The sequence below is a fragment of the Carcharhinus amblyrhynchos genome, chromosome 10 (genome assembly GCF_965287045.1).
Source record: "Carcharhinus amblyrhynchos chromosome 10, sCarAmb.v2.hapA, whole genome shotgun sequence".
Lineage (NCBI taxonomy): Eukaryota > Metazoa > Chordata > Chondrichthyes > Carcharhiniformes > Carcharhinidae > Carcharhinus > Carcharhinus amblyrhynchos.
In genome coordinates, this window is record NC_137333.1 from 101,577,116 (window position 1) to 101,598,909 (window position 21,794).

General features: G+C 43.2%; 1 protein-coding gene across 3 annotated transcripts in view; it reads left to right on the forward strand.

Annotated features, from left to right (window-relative positions):
- The window catches only part of pak1 (p21 protein (Cdc42/Rac)-activated kinase 1), a 234,991-nt gene that overhangs the window by 100,755 nt on the left and 112,442 nt on the right, over window positions 1-21,794 (forward strand). For all 3 annotated transcript variants that reach the window (XM_080197673.1, XM_080197674.1, XM_080197672.1), the window contains exon 2: window positions 20,508-20,716. In XM_080197673.1, coding sequence (XP_080053799.1) covers window positions 20,530-20,716 — 187 coding nt within the window. In that variant the 5' untranslated portion in view covers window positions 20,508-20,529. The remainder of the gene's footprint in view (window positions 1-20,507; window positions 20,717-21,794) is intronic.

Consider the following 21,794-nt stretch of genomic DNA (forward strand, 5'->3'; position numbering starts at 1 on the left):
GTGGAATCAGTAAATTTTGGGGGAAATAATGTTTCCCTCTGTGCACGGAGGGGATGAGGACGGTAGTAAAGGTTGACCCAGATTTTGCAGTAGTGATGGTAGAGATGGTGAAACCGACTAAATTCACCATCGTTACACATCTGAAGCAGGCAGCAACCTCTGGAGTCTGCACATGTGCAGTTAAACGTGGAAATTCAGACCTTTCTGTCAGTGTGATTCTAAACTTCTCTGTAGGATGCACTGTTGAAATTCCCGCAGAGAGTAATCACTCAGAATTCACCTGTACAACCCTTTTTCTGTTTTAAAATTGGCGAGCTGTACTTATGAGGTATCATTTCATTTTTAGCAGTGTGTTAAGTTTATAATTAATGCTGAACTGCCTCACTGGCCCTGAAAAATTTATTTTTATATTTGTGCAATGTCAAGTTTTTCATATGATTAATATTGCACCTAATTTTTATTTTTTTAAACTTAAGCAGTAATACTTCAGCTTCTCCCTTAATCCCATGTGTATGCCCCAGTTTTGATTTCATGTTCTGTAAGATTGTACTTAAAAGGTGAAGGATGGCTCATGCTTGTAATTTCCTGATTTGCTATCTATGAGAATGCCTGATTGTGATTGGCTGCTTAATGCTGTTCTTAACATAGAAACAAGAAGCAGGAGTAGGCCCTTTGAGTCCATGACACCATTCATTATGATCATCGCTGATCATTGAATTAGTTATCTTGATCTACCCCCCACCTTTGACCCCTTTAACTCCAAGAGCTATATCTAATTTCTTCTTGAAATCAGATAACGTTTTAGCCTCACCTACTTTCTGTGGTAGTGAATTCCACACATTCACCACCCTTGGGGTGAAGAAGTTTCTCCTCACCTCAGTTCTAAAAGGTTTACCCCTTTATCCTCAAACTATGACCCCTAGTTCTGGACTCCCCCCACCATCGGGATCATTCTTTCTGAATCTACCCTGGGGATGCCCTTTCATTTGGTGTCGGGTTCAAACCCAACGTTCGGGAAATGGGAAATCCAAGCAGTGAGTGTCAGATCTTTGCAGGTAGCTTTCTTCAAGGCCAGTGAGCACCATTAGTTCATGGCTTAATGGGATATATGAATGGTATTCTATATTAAAGATGTATTCCCACATCTGCTGTCAACACGTTTTACCTTCACTTTTAGTACCTCACTTTTATCTGCATTTTAACAGTTTTTTTAAAGGGCTTTTTTTCCACCACTTTGCAAAGGTAGAAGTGAGATTGAGCTAAAATAGTAGCCTACATAGACGTGATTACTGGCTGACACTGCAGATGCTGCGTGTCTGCAGCACTGCCTTTTCTGTTTTTCTTTAAATTAATTCATACTTTTGCTGTTTTAATAACTTTGAAGCATTTGTCCACAAGCCCACTGTTGCCAAGATTTTTCTGATGGATAATGCTGGATATGAGAAATGTTAATACAGTCGTGTTATTGATTTTTGTCCTTCCGATCTTCAGTCGTGTGTAGAGTGAGTAATTTGACTTAAATAACATTAGTTGGTGAATAACTGGTTGGATTAATTTGAGGTGATGAATTAAGTGCTTCACAGAAGGAGCACATTGCCATAACATTCAAGACTAATTGGTGATTTTATCTTCCTCTGTAAAGCATTGGTGGCAACAGGCTAAATAAACCCAATGGGTGCTGTTGAATTATTGGAATGATCTATGCTGATGATGTACAATCAAAGGATCCACAGATGCTGAAGTATCCACGGTACCAACTAACTTGGAGTTTTATAGGGGACACGTAGTTGCGATGGGAAATGTTGAAATGGGTGTGACTGTTGCAAAAGCCCTGTTCTGTCAACGCAATTAGTGCAGTGATTATTCTTTCACATTATTCCATGGGATGTGGGCATTGCTGATGAGGCCAGTGTTTGTTGCCCTTGCAAAAGTGGTGGCGAGCTTCTTGAACTGCTGCAATGCTAGTGGTGTACGCAAGCAGTAGATGTGACATTGAATGATGAGATGAGTATTGAGTGTAAGTGCATTCAAAACAAAAATGAATGTATTGAATAAACGCTAGGATAAAATCTTCAGTCTGGATACATTGCATGTTTTAAAACAATCCCAGAGAAGAGATGTCAGAAATATTACTTGTATTTGATCATCGAATCATAGAATCCCTACAGTGCAGAAGGAGGCCATTTATCTGGTCTTTGAAAGGCCTTCAGTAAGGTGACCATAACAGACTAATGAATAAGGTCAAAGTATGTGGAGTCAGGGAACAAGTGAAAGAACGGAGAACATAATTAGAGGGTGTAGTTAGTCAGAGTGGTAGAAGATGGTAAATGGCGTTCCACAAGAATCAGTGCTGAGATCATGCCTGCTCACAATTTCCATCAATGATTTAGACTTTGGAACCAAAAATCTATTTCTGAATTCTAATTCTAAATTTGTGGATGTCTTCGAAATAGATACCAAGTTTAGTCAATGCTGAGGAGAACCCCAACAAACTACTGGAGGACAGTAGTGAATTTGCAAAATAGGCAACTACTTGGCAAATATTAGCACAGATAAATGTGAAGCCGTATATTTTGGTAGGGAATGTAGGGAAGTCAATTATTACTTAGGAGGTGCAGGTCCAAGTGGATGGAGGAACAAAGGGTTTTCAGAATTCAAATGCGTCAATCGCTAAAGGCTGGGCCACGGGTAAGCAAATCTGTTTTTTTTGAAAAAGACAACAAACCTCTGGGCTTTATTTTGAGTCATAGAGGTTTACAGCATAGAAACAGGCCCTTCAGCCCAACTTGTCCATGCCGCCCTTTTTTAAACCCCTAAACTAGTCCCAGTTGCCCACGTTTGGTCCATATCTCTCCATACCTATCATACTCATATAACTGTTGAAAATAAAATTTCTAGAGGGATAGAATTGAAAGTACAGAGATTAGGCTCAGCCTATGTTGAACTTTGGTTATCAAGTTCATTTCTGCTTGCCACGTTATCAAAAGGATATTGAGGCACTGGAGAAGCTGCAGAATAGCTTTACAGCGACGATACCAGAAATGTGAGAGTATGAATATCTGGAAATGATTAACATTCTTTGTCTCATTTCTCTTGAAAAAAGAAGACTTAATAGAGATCTTTAGAATGATGTAAGGTTTGGAAAGAGTGGATATAGAGAATGTTTGTCTTGTGGGGAAGAATATAACTAGAGGCCATGAATATAAGGTAGTCACCAAGAAATTGAAAAAGGAATTCAGATGAAACTTATTTAGGTAAGGAGTGAGGAGAATGGGCAACACATTACCACAGTGAGTGAATAGTAAAGATGGAGAAATCAGACAAGTATATGAGGCAGAGGGAATAGTTTACATTGGTAGATTTAAATAAGAAAATATGGGAGGAGGTATAAGCAGATCATGAACTAGTTGGGCCAAATGCCCTGTATGTAATTACAACACACACCACTGAGACAAAGATTGGGAATGACAGTGAGATCAGTGAAGAAGTATTGGTTGATCATGAGCTTGGGTTTTAAATGCCTTAGGATTGCAGGTGGCAGAAAGGACTGAGGAAAGTAAGTTCTATTGGCAGACGCACAATCCTGAGAAAGAATGCATTTGAGTTTGCAATGGTCCTTATTTCAACACACCAAAGTTGTGGGAGGATGGTCAGCATGTCGTAGAATGTTGTATTTTCCATAATAATAATGCTTAAAATACGGGCACAGTGGCAAAGTGGTTAGTACTGCTGCCTCACGGTGCCAGGGACCTGGGTTTGATTCCCAACTTGGGTCACTGTCTTATGGAGTTTGCACATTCTTCCCATGTCTGCGTGGGTTTCCTTCCACACTCCGAAAGATGTGCTGGTTAGGTGTATTCATAGAATCATAGAATCCCTACAGTGCAGAAAGAGGCCATTCGGCCCATTGAGTCTGCACCGACCACAATCCCATCCAGGCCGTACCCCCATATCCCTACATACTTATCCACTAATCCCTCTAACCTACACATCTTGGGACGCTAAGGGCAATTTTAGTATGGCCAATCAACCTAACCCGTGCATCTTTGGACTGTGGGAGGAAACCAGAGCGTCTGGAGGAAACCCACGCAGACATGAGGAGAATGTGTAAACTCCACACAGACAGTGACCCAAGCTGGGAATTGAACTCAGGTCCCTAGAGCTGTGAAGCAGCAGTGCTAACCACTGTGCTATCGTGCCGTGCTAAATTCTCCCTCAGTGTACCCAAACAGGTGTCAAGTGTGGTGACTAGGGAATTTTCACGTAACTTCATTGCAGTGTTAATGTAAGCTTACCTGTGGCTAATAAATAAACTTGAACCTTACCCCTCCATCAGTGCCCCTTTAACAGCACCTCCCAAATGATAACCTCTGCTCCTTGATAGACTAGGTCAGCAGCCACATGGTACCATCTCAGACAGACACCCTCCTGTCTTGGAATTACATCATTCGCACTGCTGTCTCACAGCATCAGGGACTCGGGTTCAATTCTCGCCTGGGTCACTGTCTGTGTGGAGTTTGCACATTCTCCCTATATCTACTTGGGTTTCCTCCGGGTGCTCCGGTTTTCTCCCACAGTCCGAAAGACTTTCTGGTTAGGTGCGTTGGCCCGGGCTAAATTCTCCGTTGGTGGCGCCTGTTTGGGTACAGTGTGCGGCGACTACGGGAATTTCGCAGTAACTTCATTGCCGTGTGAATGTAAGCCTACTTGTGACTAATAAATAAACTTTTAAATCTCTTTCTTAAGGAATACATAAGTTCTCTACTACCAAACGACTATTTGGTATTTTTTCTTCAGGCACGTTGACAAGATGGAATCAGCTGCTTAGAATAGAGCTTAGGAACTTCTACATTGTTGGTAGATGGTAACAGCTATAGAAACACTGTCTGTGGCTCAAGATCCTTCCCTTCTTGGCCTTTTGGCTAAGATCAAGTATGGTATTGACATGCTGTGCTTGGTTGAAGTCATTAGGTTACATTTCAGCTTCACTTGAAGCAATTTTTAAAAATGGCACCCTGGTCTTTTGGCTAAAATGCAAATGAGATCAAGCCTTGGAGAAGGAGCTATGCCTACTCCAATCAGCTTGGACCATCTCGATCAAGCACAAGACAGGAGGTGAGAGCCTTGTCTTGTCATCTTGGATCGGGAATGTCTCAACTTTTTGACACTCTGAATTGGACTTGATTGGATTGAATTGGAATAAAAACAAGATCCTTCTCTTAGGAATCCAGATTAGATCACATGTTACACATGAACATGAAAACAATAGAACGTTAATGAGACCGAGATGTTCAAACGAACTTCTGAATCACCCCAAAAAGAGCGTATCATGTGTGTTTACGCTTGACTTGACCGTCTCAATTTGGTTCCTAATGCAGTTTTAAAAACAATTGTGTGGGCTTAACTGAGAATCTCTTCCTAATTCTTTGGGGAGTGAAATTCCTAGCTTTCAGCTTTATACCTCTGTCCTAAGGGAGTATACTGCGGAACTCAAGAAACTGAGAGTCCAAACATCTATTATGCTTTATCTGAAAAACCTACTCCCCAGTTCATTCATGCCCCTTTGAATGAAATGCACCCAAACATTGACATAATATTCCAAGATGTGGAGATGCCGGCGTTGGGTAAACACAGTAAGAAATCTCACAGCACCAGGTTAAAGTCCAACCAGTTTATTTGATAGTAAACCCACGAGCCTTCGGAAGCGCTGTTCCTTCGTCAGGTGTGTGGAAGGCCTCTGATCAAAATCTTCACCGCACCTGGCAAAGGAACAGTGTTTCCGAAAGCTCGTGGGTTTACTATCAAATAAACTGATTGGACTTTAACCTGGTGTTGTGAGATTTCTTATTATAATATTCCAAGTGCAGGCCTAATCAATGATTTGCATAGAATTGGAATAACTCACCTAGTTCCACAGTTCAATGCATTTGTGTGACTTCAGTACAATAACTAGCTCTGTTATAAACTGACCTGCATTCATCGGATACTAGATCCGGATGAATCATCAAATTTGTTTATTCATTCACGGGACATGGGTGTCACTGGCTGGCCAGCATTTATTGCCCATCCCTAGTTGCCCTTGGAGAGCAGTTGAGAGTCAACCACGTTACTGTGGCTCTGAAGTCACATGTGGGTCAGATCAGGTAAGGATGGCAGGTTTCCTTCCCTAAAGGACGTTAGCGAATGAGATGGATTTTTATGACAAATTGACAATGGTTTCATAGCCATCAGTAGATTCTTAATTCCAAATATTTTTATTGAATTCAAATTCCACCAGCTGCCATGGTGGGATTCAGTCGTCTAAAGATGTGCTGGTTAGATGGATTGGCTGTACTAAATTGCCCCTTAGTGTTAAGGGGACTGGCTAGGGTAAATACAGGGCTAGGGTAAATACAGGAATTTGGGTGGGATTGTGGTCAATGTAGACTCCATGGGCCAAATGATCTCCTCCTGCACCGTAGGATTCTATGAACCCGGTTCCCAGAACATTAGCTGAGTTTCTGGATTAATAGTCTAACGATAATACCATGGGGCCATCGCCTCCTCTCCTACAAGATAGTATATGTGCAAGATAGCAAATAGGGCCTCACCTTTGAGTCTCATCTGAAAGACAGCACCTCCAACAGTGCAGCCTTCCCTCATTACTGCACTGGGGTGTCAGCCTGGATTGTATACTCTCGTCTCTTGAGTGGAACTTGAACCATCAAATGTCAGCCTCTGATTCCACAAATGAAAATGTTGCTAAGTGAGTCATAGCCGATACCTAAAATTACCCAAGCACCTTTTGTGAAAACTGTGTCGTGTTCGCCAAAGTTCAAATGCCTCCATAAAACTCGCATCTCGATCCTAATGGTAGTAGAGTTCCCTAATTCTGTCAGTGAGGCAGCAGTTTGTGTTCTTTACAAATTCCATTTGTATCATTCCAAACTTTTTTTCTTTCACTGCGGCTATTAAACCTACTACACCTTGCAAATTGTTTTGCATCCAGTTTCCAACTGCGATTTCTCGAGGACGTGAGCCCGTGCTGAGCTAATCAGTCCACAGGCATTAGCAGCCAAAGGGATGATTTCAGTTCATTTGGGCGACTCTTCCTTGATGACACCACACCAGAGCCAGTTCTGTATTCTGCAGAAGTCCAAGCAGCCCACTTGATTGGCACTTCATCCACCGCCTTAATAAGAACATAAGAAATAGGAGCAGGAGTCGGCCATCTAGTCCCTCGAGCCTGCTCCGCCATTCAATAAGATCTGAAGTGGATCAGTTCCACTTTCCCGCTTTCTCCCCATAACCCTTAATTCCCTTGTCTATCAGAAACCTATCTACCCGTGACTTAAACATATTCAGCGAGGTAGCCTCCACCACTTCAACGGGCAGAGAATTCCAGAGATTCACCCTTTGAGTGAAGAAGTTCCTCCTCAACACTGATCTAAACTGCCCCTTCCTTGAGGCTGTGTCCTCTAGTCCTGCTGTCCTTTCTAAGCAGGAAGAATCTCTCTACCTCTACCCTATCCATCCCCTTCATTATCTTATACATCTCTATCAGATCCCCCCTCATCCTTCTAAACTCCAACGAGTACAGATCCAGTCTATTTAGTCTCTTTTCATAGTCCAACCCCCTCATCTCCGGTATCAGCCTGCTGAACCTTCTCTGTACTCCCTGCAAGGCCAATATATCCTTTCTCAAATGCAGGGACCAAAACTGCACACAGTACTCCAGTTGCGGCCTCACCAGTGCCCTGTACAGTTGCAGCAAGACCTCCCTGCTTTTATATTCTGTTGCCCTCACTATAAAGGCCAACATTCCATTCGCCTTCTTGATCGCCTGCTGCACCTGCAGACTGGGTTTTCACTCATTTGATCGCAGGTGCATAAAAGCTACAGTGTGTACTATCTATAAGATGCTCTGCAGCAAGTCATCAGTGCCCCTTCAACAGCACCTCCCAAATGGTAACCTACACAGCAGCTACACGGGACCATCTCAGATAGACACCCTCCCGCCTTGGAAATATATCATTCCCATTGCTACCTCACAGCGCCGGAGACGTGGATTCAATTCCTGGCTTGGGTCACTATGTGGAGTTTGTACATTCTCCCCGTATCTGTCTGGGTTTCCTCCCACAGTCCGAAAGACGTTCTGGTTAGGTGCATTGGCCGCACTAAATTCTCCCTCAGTGCACCCGAACAGGCGTCAGAGTGTGGTGACTAGGGGATTTTCACAGTAACTTCATTGCAGTGTTAATGTAAGCCTACTCGTAACTAATAAATAAACTTTATTATTTTAAGTCTGTGGATGTTGGTCAGGCATCGATACCTTAACTAACCCTCCTTCCCCCTCAGTCCAGAGTTATTCAAACTAAATCTAGCACCACTATCCTGCCTCATCCCTGGCTGCGATCAGTGAATTATAATTGACTGGGATCAAACTTGAGATCTCTCGGGCTCAACATCACACGTGGGTGACGAATTTACCAAGTTGACTGATGACGACAGTACCTTCTGTTACTTGCAAAGTGCTCAAGAGATTATATTCACAGTCTTGTGCTGAGCAGATAGCTTTTTTGTGTTAATAGATGACTCGGGATGGAATGCATTAAAGGAGGGGATTTTGATCATTGTTCAGTGTTTGCCAGAACTCTGTCGCCAGAAGCTTTTTGTTTTCCCCGATGCTGCATTTCAATATTGTCTGTGACTCTTGAGTCAGAGTACAGACCCTATTTCCCGTGGGTTTCTTCTGAAGTGCATCGTGTAGGTGGCACTTGACCTGAAAAGGCCGTCTCGTTCAGAGTTTGACTATTGTCCTCAAGATTCCAGCTGGTTGCAATTGATCTGTAGATCATGTCCTTCTGAAATCTTCACCCTCAAATTGAAATATGCACCTCCAGTTAACTATTTGCTGTATTAAGTCTTGGTTATCTGTGGTTTTCTTGTAAAGTTCTTCTGCTTTGCATGTTTTTCTCCAGCAATTGACACCAGATTGTGTAAGCAGCTTTATTGAGATGTATAGGATTCTTAAGGGGCTTGACGGGGTAGATACTACGAGGTTGTCTCCCCTTGTGGGAGAGTCTAGGACCAGAGGGCATAACCTCCAGAGTAAAGGATCACCAACACGTTAAGGGTAGGATGAGGGGGGATTTCTTCTCGGAGGGTAATGATTCTGTGGAATTCTTCTTAGACACATGCCCTTAGACAGAGGGCTGTAGAGACCGGCCCATTAAGTGTGTTTAAGGTTGAGAGAGACAAATTTTAAATCCACAATCTATAAGGGAATTGAGCGTTATGGAGATAAGATGGGAAAGTGGAATTGAGGATTACAGTTTAAAGTTCATTTATTAGTGTCACAAATAGGCTTACATTAACACTGCAATGAAGTTACTGTGAAAACCCGCTGGTCACCACACTCCAGCGAACTGTACTGGATCCAGGCAATCTGGGAGGCTGGAATTGGTTCTCGTGACATGACTAACCTTTCGAAGCACTCCATAATGATGGATGTCAGAGCCACTGGTTGATAGTCATTAAGGCACGCTGCTTGGCTTTTCTTTGGTACCGGGATGATGGTCGTCTTTTTGAAGTAGATAGGGACCTCAGCTTGGTGTAAAGAGAGGTTAAAGATATCTGCGAATATCCCCGCCAGGATCTGAGTGCTCGTCCGGGTACCCCATCCGGGCCCGTCGCTTTCCATGGTTCGGGCTTTGAGAAAGCTGCTCTGACATCAGCAATGGTGATCTTGCATACAGGTTCATCTGAGGCTCCTGGGGTGGAGGGCATATTCTCGCTGACCTCTTGCTCAAAACAGACATAGAATTCATTGAACTCATTAGGGAGGGGTACGTTGGTGGTGGTGATTTTACATGTCTTCATCTTGTAGCCTATTATGTCTTGCAGGCCTTGCCATTGTTAGTACAAGATGCACTGTGGAATGCTGCAAAGGCCTGGGCCAATGTACCCCACGATATTTTGATAAATGGATAGCTCAACTTGTGGCCATTTACCATGTTTCTAAAAGGTGACTTTGTAGTAGAACCTGATTTTGGTGGTTTCCATGTGTCCAAGGAGAATAAAAGATTGTTGAAGGTATATTGGCATAGCCAAACAGGAACAAGTCCAGTTGTTGGCTGAAGAAGCTGTTGAGGATTGTTGAATATTGACAATGTATTGTTTGCCACCAACTCTCACTGTGTACTGTCTGTGAGATGCTCTGCAGTAAATCATCAGTGCCCCTTCAACAGCACATCCCAAATGGTAACCTGAAACGTGCAGCAATGCTGGTGATTAAGAACAAAGAAAATGAAAGTGATAATGATGAAAATGGTGCGTTGGATGAACAGGATAAAGTGTCTATTGACTGGTGCATAAGCATTACAGAGGAATTGATTTGTGGAATGGAGCTGAAGAGCTTCATTATAGAGACATATATAATGTGTGTCGACAAAATTCAAGAGGTGTTGTAGGGACAAAGGAACGTGAGTAGACCATTCAGCCTTCAAGCCTGTCCTGCCATTCAGTAAAATCATGGCTGATCTGTGTCCTAACCCTATGTACCTGCCCATGTCCTTTGATACTCCTGCTCAATAAAAGTTTCTCCATCTCAGACTTAAACCTAACAATTGAACACGCATTCTCCGTCATTTGGGGAAGAGAGTTTGAAACCTTCTGCAGTAGAAGTGTTTTCTAACATCTCTTCCTGAATGACTTGGCCCTAATTTTTAGATTATAGCCCCTGGTTCTAGAGCCTTCGACCAGTGGAAACAGTTCATCGTAATCGACCTCTACCTTCCCTGTAAATATTCTGCTGACTTGTATCAGATCACCCCTCAACCTTTTGAACCTGAGAGAATAAAGGCCTAATTTGTCTAATCTCTCCTCGTAACTTGACGTCCAGGTATCATTCTTGTAAACCTGCGCTGAATGCGCTCTGTGGCTGAAACATGCTTCCTAAGGTGTGATGCCCAAACCGGTTCACTGTACTGTAAGTGGCGTCTAACTCGGATTTTATCCTGAAAGGAGGGCCCACAAATTTGAAACAACTTGTGCTGTAGGACATGTTTAAAATGAGTAGAATGGAGACTGAACTTTCAACATCTGCGACTATCCATCCACAGCAGCGCCCACTCCTGATGTTCCTCCTGATGCTGATTCTTCCTTTGTTGAGAAGTAATTGACACTTAAATATTTATAGGATCAAGAAAACAAAAATAAAATAAACAGTCTTGTATTTCTTGGATAATATTAAGTGCACTATACAGGACCTAAAATCCTCGACCTGAAATGTTAACCCTGTCTCTCCTATCACAGATGCTGCCTGACCTGCTGAATATTTCTGTTTTTTTGGGTTGGGACATTGTGTGAGGGTCTTAAAATTATAAGTTTCAATGCACGGCTCATTTTAAGCATAATTCACACACGTTACGTGCTGCATGTTTATTTGGGGAAGGTTTTCAATTTTTAATGAGACTTGTGTTTATGCCAGAGAAAAAAGAGAAATAAAAGCAGCCCTCATCGAGGGTAATATTTTTTAATATAAAATAATGCAAATTGAAGTGGGACAAACAATTGCTGCTGCACTTGAAGATCTGGGCAGAATGTTGAAACCTTCCTCCTATAAACAGACCAGTTTTGGGATGCTTGCATCTATGGCCATGACCCCAGTTCAGTGTTGTTGAGGGTGATCCTCTCAGACATTGGGCTTGATGGGCAGATGTAAAAGTTTAGAGTTTGTTTGTTTATTGTCACAAGTCGGCTTACGTTAACATTGTAATGAAGTTCCTGTGAAAATCCTCTGGTTGCCACACTCCGGTGCCTGTTCAGGTACACTCGAGGGGGAATTTAGCACGGCCAGTGCACCTAACCAGCACGTCTTTCAGACCGTGGGAGGAAAATGGAGCACACAGAGGAAACCCACATGGACACGGAGAGAACGTGCAGGCTTCACACGGACAGTCGCTCAAGACTGGAATCAAACCTGGACCCCTGGCGCAGTGAGACAGCAGTGCTAACCACTGCGCCACAATGCCATCCAAGATCGAGGAGACTTGCATGCATTGTGGTTGCGTGGCTAACTCCTAGCACCCAAAATTCCAAAATCATCTTGTACCCAGATACACGCACGGCTTAAGGAGCAGGAGAAACTCCATTCTGTTATACCCATTTTCATTGCACAGTAATTGGGTAGACGGTTTTCCTTTGGCATTTTAAGGAGATATAACAATAGATAGCTGCACATTGTACATAACATTGTACTGCTATGTGAGTGAGTACACATGGGGCTCAGTTTGTGGTGTGAACAATTTGAGGATTCAGAACTGCATTGCACGGCGTTAACTGGTTTAAATTTGATTTTTCCCATAAACTATTTCTAACAAACGAAATAACACAGGTGGGAGTATTTTAAAAAAAAAGAACTGGTTTGACCTCTTTGCAGTAGATTGGATTTGAACCCGGAGGATGAGGGCAATTAAGGTGAATTTAATTCATCTGAGTGGCCACGTGATCCTAAATACCAACAGCAGACTATGTAACATTCTTTCCTAACAAGGTTGTTCAACTTGTATAGAGTTGAATAGAGTGTTGGCTCCTTTGGTTCAGCTACCAATTATTTCCAATCTTCCGTTCTCCCCTGTAATTTTTTTCTCCTTCAAGTTTTACGCGAGTTCTCTTCATGGTATTATGATTAAATCTACTTCCATCGAGCTTTCAGGCAATGTATTCCTAAACACACAATCTCACTTTGTTTCAACTAAAAAAAAAAGTCTTTCTGTCGAATCATCATAAATCTGTGTCCCCGGTCACTGACTGGAGAAGGAATTTGGAATCAGAGAGTGCCGTTTATCACTACAGGATGCCTCAAAGCATTTTAAAGCTCGTGATGTACTATTGATTTTTTTTTATTCTTTCATGACATGTGGCCATACCCAATTGCCCATAAACTAAGAGGTTTGCTGGGCCATTTCAGAGGGCAGTGAAGAGTCATCAACCACATTGCTGTGGGTCTGGAGTCACACATAGGCCAGACCAGGTATGGATGGCAGATTTCCTCCCCTAAAAGATATTAGTGAACCAAATGGGTTTTTACAACAGTTTCGTGGTCACCATTACTAAGAGTGGCATGGTGGTTAGTGCTGCTGCCTCGTAGCGCCAGGGACCTGGGTTCGATTCCCTGGCTTGGGTCACTGTCTGTGTGGAGTTCACGCATTCTCCCTGTGTCTGCATGGGTTTCCTCCAGATGCTCCAGTTTCCTCCCAGAAATGTGCTGGTCAGGTAGATTGGTCACACTAAATTCTCCCTCAGTGTACCCGAACAAGCGCCAGAGTGTGGCGACTAGGGGATTTTCACAGTAACTTCATTGCAGTGTTAATGTAAGCCTACTTGTGATTAATAAATAAACTTTACTTTAGGACTAGCCTTTTTTAAAAAATTCCAGATTATAGAACATAGAAAAACTACAGCACAAACAGGCCCTTTGGCCCACAAGTTGCGCCGATCATATCTCTACCTACTAGGCTTACCTATAACCTTCAATCCTATAAAGTTCCATGTACTCATCCAGGAGCCTCTTAAAAGACCCTATCGAATTTGCTTCCTCCACCACCACCGACGGCAGCCAATTCTACTCACCCACCACCCTCTGAGTGAAAAACTTACCCTGATATCTCCTCTGTACCTACTCCCTAGCACCTTAAACCTGTGTCCTCTCATAGCAACCATTCCAGCCCTTGGAAAAAGCCTCTGAGAATCCACCCAATCTATACCTTTCAACATCTTATACACTTCTATCAGGTCACCTCCCTCAACCCATCCTCATAAGGTATGCCACCCAATCCAGGCAACATCCTTGTAAATCTCCTCTGCACCCTTTCTATAGCTTCCACATCCTTCCTGTAATGAGGCAACTAGAACTGAGCACAGTACTCCAAGTGGGGTCTGACTAGGGTCTTATAAAGTTGCAACATTATCTCCTGACTCTTAAACTCAATCCCTCAAATGATGAAGGCCAGTACATTATACGCCTTCTTAACCACATCCTCTACCTGCGAGACCGATTTAAGAGTCCTATGGAATAAATAAATAAATGATCCTATTATTTTGTTAATCGAATTCAAATTCCACCAGCTGCCTTGATGGGATTTGGATCCATACCCCAAAGCAATAATCTGGACCTGTGATTTACTAGCCCAATGACCATTACCGCTATATTGAATATAAAAGTAGGGAGGTCTTGCTGCGGCTGTATAGGGCATTGGTGAGGCCGCAGCTGGAGTACTGTGTGCAGTTTTGGTCGCCGCACTTACGCAAGGATATTTTGGCCTTGGAGGAAGTGCAGAGGAGGTTTACTAGGCTGATACCGGAGTTGAGGGGGTTGAGCTATGAGGAGAGGCTGAATAAACTAGGCTTGTACTCGTTAGAGTTTAGACGAATGAGGGGAGATCACATTGAGACGTATAAGATGATGAATGGGATGGATAGGATAGAGGTGGAGAGACTCTTCCCACTCAGAAAGGACAGTAGGACTAGGGGGCACAGCCTCAAGATAAAGGGGGTGCGGTTTAGAACGGAGTTGAGGAAGAACTTCTTCACTCAAAGGGTGGTGAATCTCTGGAATTCTCTGCCCGTTGAGGTGGTGGAGGCTGCCTCGCTAAATATTTTTAAGACGCGGGTTGATGGGTTTTTGATAAACGAGGGGATTAAGGGTTATGGGGAGAGGGCGGGAATGTGGAACTGTGCCACAACAGATCAGCCATGATCTTATTGAATGGTGGGGCAGGCTTGAAGGGCTAGATGGCCTACTCCTGCCCCTATTTCTTATGTTCTTATGACATGAGGTAAGAAGCGCAGGAGCCTATTTGCACACAGCAAAGTGATAACAACCAATTCATCTGCTTTTTTTTAAAAGAAAAGGTGTTGTTGGACAAATGTTGGTCAGAGCAGTGGAGAGAGCTGTGTCCTGCTGTTCTTTAAAACAAGTGCCAAAGTATCTTCTACGTTAGGGTGAAGAGGGTAGTTGGGCTCTGCTTCACCTGTGGCACCTCCCACCTTCTCAATGTTGAATTGTGACAGCCTAGGTTTCTGTGTTCACTTGGAAGCTAAAGCTACAACTGAGCCGCAGCCAACACCACCTCGAAGAAAACGAATTTGTATCTGGCTTGGGTTTTAGTTTATAAAGCTCAGAAGGAACTCATCCTCTTTTCCTGCATGGTTCTTTCTTACTCTTGTGTAACTCTTCAACTGTCAGAGTTAGTCATAAGCTAGACAGCTTGTTGGATGCTGAATTAATCAGCAGGAAATGTGTCCCAATGACGTATCTTCGAGTGGCTGTCTGATGTATATATGATTTTCTGTTTTGTTTTGGGTCTTGCCAATGCTTTCTCTTTCCTTTTGCACTTAGCATTTCCTTTCTCTCTCTCTCTCTCTGTCTCTCACTTTCTCTTTCCCAATTTCTTTGCCTCCTTATTTTTGGAATTATATCTCATACGGGGTGACACAATGGTGAGTGCTGCTGCCTCACTGCGCCAGAGACCCGGGTTCAATTCCCGGCTTGAATCACTATCTGTGCAGAGTCTGCACATTCTCCCCATGTCTGCATGGACTTCCTCTAGGTGCTCCGGTTTCCTCCTACAGTCCAAAGATGTGCGAGTTAGGTGGATTAGTCATGCTAAATTGCCCCTTAGTTTAAAGGGGACTAAATAGGGTAAATGCATGGGTTTATGAGAATAGGGCCTGGGTGGGATTCTTGATGTGGAGATGCTGGCATTGGACTGAGGTAAACACAGTAAGAAGTCTGACAACACCAGGTTTAAGTCCAACCGATTTATTTGATAGTAAACTCACTAGCTTCCAAGGTTTGCCTGTTCATCAGGCGGATGGAGAGTACTGGCCTCAGACAGGGCATATAACAACACAGACAGTTTACAGATTACTGATTAGAATGTGAATCTTTACACCTAACCTGCTGTTCAAGTCTTAAAGTGGCTAACAATATGAGTGGAAGGAGCATTGAGCACAGGCTAAGGAGATGTGTATCGTCTCCAGACAGTACAGTATGTGAGGTTTTGCAAACCCAGGCAAGTCATGGGGGTTACAGAAATTTGTCAGTGCAGATTCGATGAACCGAATGGCCTCCTTAAGCACTGTAGAGATTCTATGATTCATACTTTCTTTTTTTGCCTGGTAATGCTCTGAAGGAAGTGATGGGCGCAAATTTATCCCTGCTAATCAGTAACATACATTGATCCTGCAATTATGAAGGCATCAGTGTGTACCCACCAGTTCTTGAATTTTGGCTGTTGCAAGGCTGTCCAATTGAAAGATGTATTGCAGAGAATTCATTGCTGCCCTTGACATTAGTACCCACACACGTTTTTCAGCCGGTCTTGCTGTGTAGCAATCAAGCGGAGGAACATTTGCTTGTGTTTATCTCGCTGGTCCTCATCCCAAACTGCCCAGCTGCCCTTCGCTTTCCAGGACACTGGCTGAGAGCAACCATATGGTCTTCAAACTAAATGGGGAATCTTCTCAACCAGAGTGCTCGGGCAATTGTGTGGAGAAACTTGCTGAACAGTCTGCATTTTTGATTTTTCTGGAATAGAAATGTAATAATGCACTCAACAGAATTTGCCACAGATTGAGTTTGGTGGCCGAAATGTTCCTCTCTTTTTCATTTATACATGAGAGCATCCATATTGACAAATGGAACACCCCATCCTTCAAAATTTAATATCAGCCAATCAGTCTAGGTCAGATAACACTCAAATGCAAAGTATTGCACTTCTAGAGTTACAATGGTGTAAGATTGAACATGAATTTAACAGGCAGTGGTGTAAGTTTAAGCTTTATTTATTAGTGTCATAAGTAGGCTTACATTAACACTGCAGTGAAGTTACTGTGAAAATCCCCTAGTCACCACACTCCACCTGTTCAGGAACACTGAAGGAGAATTTAGCATGGCCAATGCACCTAACCAGCACAGGATTGCTGGCAGAAACCCACGCAGACACGGGGAGAACGTGCAGACTCCGCATAGACAGTGACCCAGGCCGGGAATCGAACTCGGGTCCTGGTACTGTGAGGCAGCAGTGCTAACCACTGTGCCACCATATAAGACTTCTATTTTATGTGAACAGTGATGGCTCGGTGGGTATTGCTCTCGCCTCCGAGTCAGGAGGTTGTGGGTCGAGACTTGAGCGCACACATGCACCACAGAAAGCATTCTTTCTGGTTGTATCATAGCTTGATATGGGCTCCTGCTCTGCCCAAGATTGCAAGGAACCACAAAAGGTTGTGAATGTAGCCCAATCCATCACTCAAACGAGCCTCCCATCTATTGACTCTGTCTGCACTTCCCACTGCCTTGGCAAAGCAGCCAGCGTAATTAAGGACCCCGCGCACTCTGGACGTTCTCTCTTCCACCGTTTCCTGTCAGGGAAAAAGATACAAAATTCTGAGGTCATGTACCAACCAATTCAAGAACAGCTTCTTCCCTGCTGCCATCAGACTTTTGTGTGGACCTATCTCGTACTAAGTTGATCTTTCTCTACACCCTAGCTATTACTGTAACACTACATTCTGCACCTTCTCGTTTCCTTCTCCATGAATGGTATGCTTTGTCTGTATAACGCAAGAAACAATACTTTTCACTGTATATTAATACATGTGACAATAATAAATTGAATCAAATCCAGGCTGGCACTCCAGTGGGGTGGTGAGACTTGCTGCTCTGTCAGAGATGCCTGTTTTCAGATGAAGACATTTGAGCTGAGACATCTCGCTCAGTTGGATGTACTAGTCGGGGAAGAACAGAAGTTCTTCCTGCTATCCTAACAAATGTGTAGCCTTCAATTTTAATGGCTTAACAGTATCTGATTGACATTGAATGTCCAGGAGCTTTCTGCACATGCGAGCTGCTATGTTTCCTGCAGTGCCACAGTGACTACAGTTCAGAAGCTCATTATTGGCTATGAAGTGCTTTGGGATATCCTGAGGTCATGAAAGGTGCTGCAATAATACAAACCTTTCCTTCCTTTCTGCATCAGTCATGGAATCATAGAATTTCTCTGCAAAGGACCATAGCAGTGTAGCAATTAGGAGCAGGAGAAGGCAGTTCAGCCCTTTAAGCCCGCTCTGCTCCGCACGGGTGGAATAGAATCCCTACAGTGCAGAATGAGGCCATTCAGCCCACTGCACCAACAACAATTCCACCCAGGCCCTATCCCCGTAAACCCATTTATTTACCCTGCTAATCCCTCTAACCTATGCATCCCGGGACACTAAGGGGCAATTTAGCATGGCCAATGCATCTAACCCAGACATCTTTGGACTGTGGGAGGAAACTGGAGCATCCAGAAGAAACCCACGGAGATAAGGGCAGACTCCACACAGACAGTGACCCAAGCTGGGAATCAAACTCGGAGCCACTGGAGCTATGAGGCAGCAGTGCCGTCCAACAACCATTTGACCCATTGCGCTTATGTATGTTCTATGCAAAACGTATTCCCATTACATTCTTCTCCTGTCCCTCACTGATGTTCTTTGAATTTTAACTTCAAATAATTATCCCTTTTGTAAGGAAAATCTCTTTCAAATACTACTTCAAGTACTGTTTCAGATGAGACATTTTGCCACTCTTCACTCATAACTATCTCCTAAATTCTCCCTTTTTATTCATTCATGGGACATGGGCATCACTGCCTTGTTGTTTCAGTGTTAAGTTTAAATTTGTACATTTTTGTTACTTACACATCAAATGATAGAAATGATTTTTCTTAATTTGTTCCACTGAAGCCTCAATCATTTTTCTTAATATAAAGAGCTTCACTGATTCTTGATAATTAATGGCTTGGAACTGACCTTGTCTGTTGCTCATAACTGCAAATTTGTGCTGAGTTATGGCATTTTAATGATTTGAAACCATTCCAAAACTAATTTCATTTAGGACTTGGTTCTTATTGAGCTCAAGGCCTGGATTGGGTTTTTTAGGGTTTGGCTGTTTCTCTAAGCTATTTAAGGCTGTAGTATGTAGAAAAGCTAAGATTATTTATTCACAGCTCTATGTACACCTCAGTCACACTGCACCAGGTTGTACTTCTGCTTCCTCCCAGATCTTAGTTACTTACATGACATTGTACCATAGTTGCGTCAGTATTATGTGCTCCTGATGTTAATCCTTTACAGGATTCCTGCAAGTATTGGAGAAACGAAACATCCACTCACACCAACTTGACTCAAATTGAAGCTCTAGTCCTGGATATGAAAAAACTACACGCCAACTTGTATCTTTCCCCAGCCCCATCCCTTTCTCTCTCTTTTTCTCTCTCTCTCTATCTCTGTTTCTCTCTTTTTCTTTCTCTCTCTCTCTCTCTGGCAGTACATGGTGGTACAGTGGTTAGCACTGCTGCCTCACAGTGCCAGGGACCTGGGTTCGATTTCTGAGTCTGGTCACTGTCTGTGTGAAGTCTGCACGTTCTCCCCATGTCTACGTGGGTTTCCTCTGGGTGCTCCAGTTTCCTCCCACAGTCTGAAAGATGTGCTGGTTAGGTGCATTGGCCACGATAAATTCTCCCTCGGTGCAGGTGCCGGAGTGTGATGACTAGGGGATTTTCATGGTAACTTCATTGCAGTGTTAATGTAAGCCTTACTTGTGACATTAATAAATAAACTTAATCTTTACAGGATTCTTGCAAGTATTGGAGAAAGGAAATATCCATTCACACCAACTTGAATTGAAGCTCAAATTCTAGATATGAAGAAAAACACACTCCAACTTTATTTTTGCCCTGCTCTATGCCTCTCTCTCTCTGTCTCTCTCTCTTGGATCCTTAATTGATCAAATTTGTCATTAAAAAATATATATTTATGTCATTGAAGTGCATTGGAGCCTCCCAATATTTTTTCACACTATTATTGCAACTATGGTGACTGCATGGATTTTGCATGTTCTCCTCGTGTCTGCGCAGGTTTCCTCCGGTGCTCCAGTTTCCTCCCACAGACCAAAGATGTGCTGGTTAGGTGGTATGGCCACGCTAAATTGACCCTTGGTGTCCAACGGTGTGTAGGTTATGTGGATCAGCTATGGCAAATGCACGGGGTCAGGTGGATGGAGGGGAGGCCTAGGTGCCCCTTAGTTTCCTGGGATGTGTAGGTTAAAGGGATTAGAAGCATAAATGTGTGGGGTTATGGGGATAGGGCCTGGGATGGGATTGTTGTCGGTGTAGACTTGATGGGCCAAATGGCCTCCTTCTGCACACGTAATGCTATGAATGTGGCATTCAGATGAAGTGGTCAACTCCAGATGAATATAATCTTCCTTCTAATCAATTTGCTTTGTCAAAGTTTAATGGGGACTTATGAACATGCTATTCTATTCTGATTTGAAATTTTGACTTTTCTGACTCTTTCTCCCTCCTAGATTTCAGTGCTCATAAGTAAGATACGTTTTCTTTCCAGTTGGCAAGCGAGGGCGGCGGGAGGGGGAGAGCAATCACAAAGCTACAACCTTGCTGTCTTTGTTTCCGCAGTGATAGGTCACGGTGACTGAAGATGTCAGATAATGGTGAAGTGGAAGACAAGCCTCCAGCTCCGCCCATGAGGAACACCAGCACCATGATTGGTGGCGGCAGCAAAGACCCTGGCAACTTAAACCACGGCTCCAAACCCCTTCCTCTGGCTCCTGAAGAAAAGAAGAGGAAAGACAGGCTCAGGTTCTTCCCCGGAGCAAGCGATAAAAGTAACCAAGTTCTCTTCGTTATTTTAAACCTGCCTTCTAAATATTTTTGTTTCTTTGTGTTGTGTGTTTTCAATGACTCTGTTACTGAAATAATTTCATTTTCTAACAATTTTTCCACGTTGTCAATTGGTTGAGGTACACAGCAAGTAGCTTCCCATCCAGTGTTGGCCCAATAGAATCAAATGAACAAGAGTAGGCCATTCAACCCCTCCTGTTGCTTACACCAATTCTCATCAACAGTATAGATAGGTTCATTGTGCTGAAGGACTCCAGGGGAGAAGATCAGATGGAATTGTATTTAGTTACATTATGGCTGAACATATCTCAATTCATAGAATCACATGGTGCAGAAGAGGCCCTTCGGCCCATCGAGTCTGCATCGGCACAGGAGAAACACCTGACCTCCCACCTAATTCCATTTACCAGCATTTGGCCCCATGACAGGCCAAGTGGCCATCCAGTTACTTTTTAAAGGATGTGAGCCAACGCGCCTCTACCACACTCCCAGGAGGAGTGTTCAAGACACACACACACACACACACACACGTTTTAAAAAATAGCTTTTCACTCACATCCCCTTCTGTCCTTCACGTTGAACCAATGTCCCTTCTGACTTCCTCTTCAATTAAGGGAAACAGCTGCTCCTTATCCACTCTGTCCATGTCCCTCAGAATCTTCTATCAATTCTATTTTCCTCCCTTACCTAACAAAGTTCTTTCGTCAACAGTTCCAATAGATCCTGAGCTTTCAAAGCCCTTTGTAAGATAATTTCCTGATTTCTACTTCCCTTTGTGTGATGAAATGCTGAATGATTTCCCTCCTAAATTAGCTTGTTCTAACTTTAAGATGGTCTCCTTACTCTTTATTTCCTTCACCTGAGCACTTCTTCCTGCAGCCGCCCTGTTGAATTTTTAGAGCTTTGAACGACTTGGCCAAATCACCCCTCAAACTCCCACAAGCAAAAGAATATAAACCAATACAATACAATACAGTCTGCTCTGGTGTTGTTCAGTTTGTGTCATAAAGCAGATTTTATGGGGCATGAGAATTTTTAATCGCTGTCTCTTTCCTCACCCTC